The sequence below is a fragment of the Silene latifolia genome, unplaced genomic scaffold (assembly GCF_048544455.1).
Source record: "Silene latifolia isolate original U9 population unplaced genomic scaffold, ASM4854445v1 scaffold_95, whole genome shotgun sequence".
In the NCBI taxonomy this organism is placed as follows: Eukaryota; Viridiplantae; Streptophyta; class Magnoliopsida; order Caryophyllales; family Caryophyllaceae; genus Silene; species Silene latifolia.
The window spans coordinates 849266-856531 of NW_027413826.1; the positions used below are offsets into that span (position 1 = coordinate 849266).

The 7266-nt window shown below is 37.8% G+C and overlaps 1 protein-coding gene across 1 annotated transcript; it reads left to right on the forward strand.

The window, feature by feature from the left end:
- Window positions 1-1974: 1974 nt before the first annotated feature.
- LOC141640592 (uncharacterized) lies at window positions 1975-3003 on the forward strand. The gene has a single exon (XM_074449325.1). The coding sequence runs from the start codon at window positions 1975-1977 to the stop codon at window positions 3001-3003; it is 1029 nt and encodes a 342-aa protein (XP_074305426.1).
- Window positions 3004-7266: the final 4263 nt, after the last annotated feature.

Below are 7266 nucleotides of genomic sequence, written 5' to 3' on the forward strand. Positions count from 1 at the left end.
TGAATGGACTTTTGATATGAAGGAGATTGGTGGTTTGTTTTATGAACACTTCTCCACTATCTTTAATTCCGATTATGAGCCTGAGTGTTTTGAAGATTACTTAAATAAGTATGGTTACTTATTTGATAATCTTAAGCGCAAAGTGGGTACGGAGGAGAGGGCCAAATTGGGTCGTGTTTATTCGAAAAATGAAGTTCGTGCTTGTTTGTGTTCCAATTGGGACCTCTAAAATCATAGGGTCTGACGGTATTCAATCGCTTTTTACCAAAAGTATTGGGCTATTGTTAAGAATGATGTTATTAAAGGAGCTCTCAATATCCTAAATTAGATCGTGCTTAAGGATTTCAATAAAACCTTTATTGTTCTTATTCCGAAAAATGACCGTAATGGGAGAGAGTTAGGGATTTTCGGTCGATTAGCCTCTGCAATGTTATTATGAAAGTTGTCACAAAGTGTATTGCTAATAGATTAAAAGGGGTTATGGATGATCTTGTCAGTCCTTTTCAGAGTGCTTTTGTTCCTAATAGAAGTATTCCTGATAATATTGTCATTGCCCAAGAAATTCTTCATGCCATAAATCATAGGAGTTATGGTAAGATGGGTATGATGGCTCTAAAGGCTGATATGAGTGAAGCCTGTGATAGGTTAAACTGGAATTTCATAAGAGGGGTGCTCTCCTACTTAAATTTGCCGGGCTCTATGGTTCAGCTTATTATGAGTACTATTGAATATGTTTCTTACGAAATTCTGATTAATGGTGCTCCTATGGATAGAGTTGAACCTGGTTGTGGGATTAGGCAAGGTAACCCTTTATCCCCTTATATATTCGCGCTTTGCACGGAAGTCCTATCCCAAATGATTCTCTATGCCCAGGATAACTACCTCATTAAGGGTATCAAAATTTGCAAGCACGGGCCGGAAATTTCCCATTTATTGTTTGCGGATGATTCACTCTTCTTTATCCGTGGTGACTATGACAATTTGGATTTTCTTATGAATATTATCGATGAATCTTGTCGCATCTAGGCAATGTCTTAATAAAGATAAGTCATCTATTCTATTCAGTCCAAATTGTTCACTTATGACGGTCAAGAAGTGTTTGGCGAGTTTAAATTTGCTCCTAAGCATGATCTTGGCAACTATCTTGGCCTACCTACGAGTATTGGGTCTTCTAAAAGGGATTTATTTAAATTTCGTGTTGACAAGACTAAGCGAAGGCTATCCTCCTGGAATAACATTTTTCTCTCTTCGGCTGGTAAATTGACTCTTATTCGTTCTGTTATGTCTTCACTATCTCTTTTCTCTCTATCGGTATTTCGTATACCGGTAAGTGTAACATCAAAACTCCAGTCCTTGATGGTGCATTTTTGGTAGAGTGGAACTAGAAATAATAGGTCTATCCATTGGTGTAGTAAAGATTTCCTTAGTAGACCTGTGGGTGAAGGGGGCCTTGGACTTCGTAATATTGCTTGCTTTAATCAAGCTCTTCTTGCCAAATCTGCTTGGAGAATCTTAAGTGTTCCGAGATGCCTTATTAGTAAAGTTATTGGTCCCAAGCTTGGTGTTCAAGATGATATTTTATTCCAGACCCGTTGGAAGGCTCCACAAGCGTCGTCTTGGGCTCTTAAAAGCCTTGTATGGGGATCCGATCTTATCTACAATAACATTGCTTGGACTATTGGATCTTCTTCTCGTCTTAATACTTAGAAGAGCAAATGGATAGAGGGTGATAGTCTTCATGATCTTTGTAGAGAGGTTTTTGATGCTCCTATTGATCCCGCGTTACTGGTTAGTGACCTTCATGATAGTCATAGGAGATGAGATCTCTCTTCTCTTGGTTTCGATCCGGGTGAGGGAGTTATAAAGAAAATCCTCGCAAGTTATATCCCGTGTCAACCCTCGGATGACTCCTTCTATTGGAAATTCTCTAAACATGGTGCATTCACTGTCAAGTCGGGATATTATGTTGCTGTTATGGCCTTAACCAATGGACCTACCTCGCCTGCTGATCTTTCTAGAATGTCTGCAACAATTGTGGCTTTTTGCAGATATAAACTCTGGAAGTTGCCTATCTCTAACAAGCTAAAGGTGTTTTTATGGAAATTTATGGCTAATGCCCTTCCATTGGGCTCTGAATTCCTTAGACAAAAAATGAATTGGCGCTCCTCCTGTACTCTTTGTGATGGCTCATCTCCTTGTGTGGAATCTAGTTCTCACCTGTTTAGAGATTGTAGCTTTGCAAAGGCTCTATGGTTTGGCTGCCCTTTAGGACTTAAAATCACGGGAGGGGTGGACATTGATGTTAGGGTTTGGGTCATTAACTGGGTTACTTATTTCCTAAGTGGCCCAGATCCTAACTCCCTCATTTTTCCCCTAATCGCTACCCTATGGAGAATTTGGTGTTGCAGGAATGATATGATCTTCAAGAATCGTCGCCCTTGGCCTATGAATGCTCTACTTTCTATTCTTGGTGACATTCAGTGTATGAAGGAGGTTGTGTGCAGTAAGGATGCTAGCCTCCTTCCAGCATCCTTGGTGGACTCCTCCCCTGATTTTGGGTTAGCTAAGAGGGTTAGAAACTCCTTCCCCTATTGGATTGTTGGTGGACCTGGGTGCGGAAATGTTTGTACTGTCAAGTGTGATGCTGCTTGGAGGGATGATAGAAGTGCTGGCATGGGGTGGTGTTTATTGGATGGTAATGGGACCTTAAGGAACACTGCTCACGCTCGCTCGTTTGCCTCTTCTGCCCTTCATGCCGAAGGACATGCAGCTATCATGACGCTTAAATGGGCCTTGGACGAGGGGTACCTTCATATTAGACTTGTTACGGATTGTCTTAACTTGGTTTTGCAGGTTGCGGGAGCGGAAAAGCCGATTGCATCTATCAACTGCATTATCCATGATATTAAGTCTATTGCGTCTCATTTTCATTGGTGCTCTCTTAGTTTCTGTCTTAGGGGAGTGAAGATAGCTCATAATCTTGCTCAGGGAGCTCTTGTGTAAGCTATGCTATTTGTTGCTGTCAAAAAAAAAAAAAGTTATTATCAAGCCGTATTGAGCTATAAACGAATCCTTAATAATGATTAACCGTGAATCCTTAATAGTGATTAACCGTGAAGACGTGAAGTGGCAGATAAACAATTTTCTTGCCCATATTTTCACGTTAGCTATATCACACCCAAACGAACACAAGTTTGACAAATCTTAATTATTATCAAAAGCTGCAAACCAAAACCACATGAATGATGATCATAATCGAAAGATCAATAGACCACTTTAATATATCAAAAACTTCAAACCATAGATCCCGAAAGCGCTTAATCCCGAAAAAAATTAAATTAATCCCCAATATATGCGGGCTACGAATGAATTGAAACATTGGCGCATAACACCTGACCTTTTCACAAATTTCCACAAACCAAAGCAAAGGAATTTTGCAAACTGAGTTAGTGGACAAAAGATACTTTATGGCAAATTGCATGATACTTATCATGAATCACAAACAAAGATTTACAAGGAGGATAATAAATCATCCAGACAATACTGAAACGCAGAAAAAATTCACGTATTATTTATCCAATCCCAAATAATTTAATATGAAAGTGGCTTTGATACCACTTGTTAGAATTAAATACTTATGAGATCATAACTTCATACTAAATTAATCGGTAAATGTTAGATGCGGAAGTGTCTGATTACATGACGAGAGGTTGGAATAAATAAATGCGAAGGGACGGTATTCGGGATTATGTCTTCTAGTAGACACACATACCATGGGGATCTCTCTACCGATGGGGTGCGGGGAGATTAGATTATTGTGTCTTCTGGGATCATAACCTGAGGATGACTTTTATATAGTTTCCTTAATCTAATGTGCCCATCATGCATTAGTAACCTAATGGGTATCTACACAATTAAGATATCCGGCCCATACTTTATACGACGTGATTAATATGCCCGTATTATATTATCCGAATGGATCATTATATTGGGTTAAACTTAAACGATAGAAAACAAATAAAATCAGATAATAGTGTGTCCACATAAATAGTATTGGACCCAATATTCTTACATGTGGATCATATCAATTTCTGTTAATATACTTCTGATGTACTTAGTTTTAGCATTTTACCCAAGATGTGTTCTAAGTATTTTACATTATGTCTTTTTTACACGCTTGTCTTGTATGTAAGTATAGTAACTTCTATGGTGTCTAGACGTTTCTAGCCAGGTGAAAGGCAGTTTACTCATCTATTTTGATTCCCCCTAAATCCTAACGAGGTCGGTCGAGCGATTAGCTAAATTGGGGCATCGCGCCCGATAAAACGCGGAACAATAACTAATGAGATGGTAACAAAAAGAAAGGAAGGTGGTGCAATGACGTGGATAAGGGGGTAATGGAATCCGGATTTAGAAAGGAAGGAATCGTACGAATAATTGTCGTGTTTTGGGATTTTGTATGTCCATGCAAATATGCAATGTTGTGGTAACTGAAGTAGGACGACTTTTGATCATTATTAAATAAGCCGTTGTACATTTTTAGATTATTTTAGCATGGAATTAAGTGGTTAAAATTTATACACTTCTACAAATGAAAATTTTGTCATATTATATTAACGGTTAAAATTTATACACTTATACACAATGGTGTATCTTTCGAATAGAGAATTGAATTTCTAATCACTTGTAAAACATAAAAGTCTCCATAGACCACTCAAGTCAATCAATTTTGATTACGAGTACCATTTTATTGTTTACTTGTACAAGTCGATGTGAAGAATTCCGTGTTAACCCACATGTGAGTGTCCCACATTGAAAGAGAAATAAAGATTGTACCACTTTGTAACTAAGGGGCTGCTCGTCCTATTGCCAATTGATTTTATGATGGAATCTTCCTTGTGTTGTTGAGTGGTGTCGTCCTTCCTCCGTTCGAACAGGCCACGCCCATTTGTATGATTTAACAGTCAATGCATATGGTTATATGGTTGTGATTTGAACTGTATTTTTAGAAGAGTTGATTTGAGGTAAATTTTTGTGGAAAGGATGTATGTCAAACTAGTGAGATAAATATGGTCATCAATAGAGTGAGCCATCATCAAGACGGGGCCGGCTGGCGGACCCATCCCGTCCTAGCCCGTTATTTTATGCGACTGGCACAAGCGCCCGCCCCGACCTTAGCCCGCCGTTAACCCTGGCCTGGTCTGGGTCCTGAAATTTCAGCCCGGCCCGGCCTTGGCCCACCATTTTAGCAAAAAAAAATAAAAAAAATAAAAGGGTAAGGCCCGCCAGCCCGGCCCGACCATAGCCCGACCATAGCGGCCCGACCCCTGGTCCGGGTTTGACTAGGAGAGCCCGGCCCGGCCCACCCCTTTGTTGGGGCTGGTGTCCTTAACAGTTAGTGCAAGGACTTATAAATCTCTAAAAGGATCAAAGGGTATACTTTTGTATCATAATCAGTTGGTCCACGTTTATCAATAACGGTTGGCTTGCTAGATAAGTTTGACGTTATTGTCATACAGATGGCGGTGATTAACTGGTCCCTAAAAGTCACACCTATAGGATACGTTTGAGAAATGTGACGGTATGAAAATACAGTCATGTAGATGCCAAATTTGACTAACCAGTTAGTCTGAGTTATTTGACTATTAATTAGTCAAAAATGTGATGTTGAGATATTCTATTTAATACGGATTAAATAAAAATGGCTAAGACGAATTTAACGATTAATTCGTAAGATTGAATATAAACGATTTATATTTGATTAATGTATATTGAATATAATTATACAATATTGTCTTTGTCGGACATGTATTAATAATTCAACTAATCCATATTATTAGTTGATGCTTTAATAACCGATAACCGATGACGATTTATAATTAAACCGTGTCATATACATTTAGCGCATTTCGGGTCGTACCACGAGTTTAAGTGAAGAGGAAATGGAAAAGCCCATTTCTCTTCCTCTCACTCGGTTTGGCCGAGATTAGGAGAACAAAAGGAGAGCTTCTCCTCTTGCTTAACCTAATTTTGTCATTTGCTAAAACAAATTAGGGTTTTGGGAATTGTCTCTCTAAAAATTCTAGATCTCTCATCTAACCCAAACTCACAAAACAATCCTCTCTATATTGCAAGGCAATTAGAGGATTCATTCTAGCACAAGGGCATTTCTCGGACAATCTTGGGTGCAACAATTAGGAGGAGATCTACCTTGATCTCTCATTGCCATTTTGCACTAGGACCGAAGGTTATTTCTATTGCTTAATCGTTCTTCGTTATATTTCGTTTATGACCTTTATTCACATGTTAAATTTACGTTATAATCCTTAAATTTAAAGGGTCTTATACGGATATTACCTTACAAGTGGTATCAGAGCGAGGCCACGTAAATTTTCTATGTGTTTTTCATCAAACGAAATGGATCGATTAATTTTTGATGCAAAATTTTCTCACGGTTGAAAATTTTTTTTTCCCTCGGCATTTATTTTTTTTTGCTACTTTTGCTGCGTTTTTTTGTGCCTTGGGATCCGTGTCAAGTTTACACGGTGATGTTTGTTTTTTGTTTTGTTTTCATTTTCGATCTTTGCATATTGTATTGTAATCGATATTCATTGCAATATGTTAAAGATCGATCAAAATGATTACATAAAATTTCGTGTGGCATTTTTTTTGTCTCGGCCAGTTTGTTTTAGAAAACCGTGTGGCCTTCATGAACACGGCCTGTTTTTCTGTTTTTTTTTGCATCGTTATGCGTGCCACACAATTTTTGTTAGATCATTAGATCTCTTGTTTTCAATCGTTCTTCACATGTTGTAATTTTAACCGATAATGATTGCAATATGTTGAAGATGTAACAATTGTAGTTTGATTTCTATACGGATTAGATTAAAATTACAATTGTGTTTTATCAAACCGTTTTGTTTTGATCTCTTGTTGCTCTCGTTTTAAAGCCGATTGATTTTTTTTTTTTGGCCTTTTGAGGCTCTCGGCATTTTGCTTTTTTTAAAAAAAAAAAAAAAAAAAAAAATTCCCTTTCTGGTACTGTTCACGTACAACAGTACAAAGAAAAAAAAAAAATTTGTTTTTTTTCTCTTTCGGCCAATTTTGCATAAAACGGTTTTATGCTCTCGCTTGATAGTGAAACGGTTCACCCACGAACAATCAAATTACTTTAAAACGATTTAAAGTAACGGATTATCTCGGATTAAAATTAACTTGACTAAAGCGGTTTTGTCATATAATTTTAATTATCTTTGGTGGTTTGGA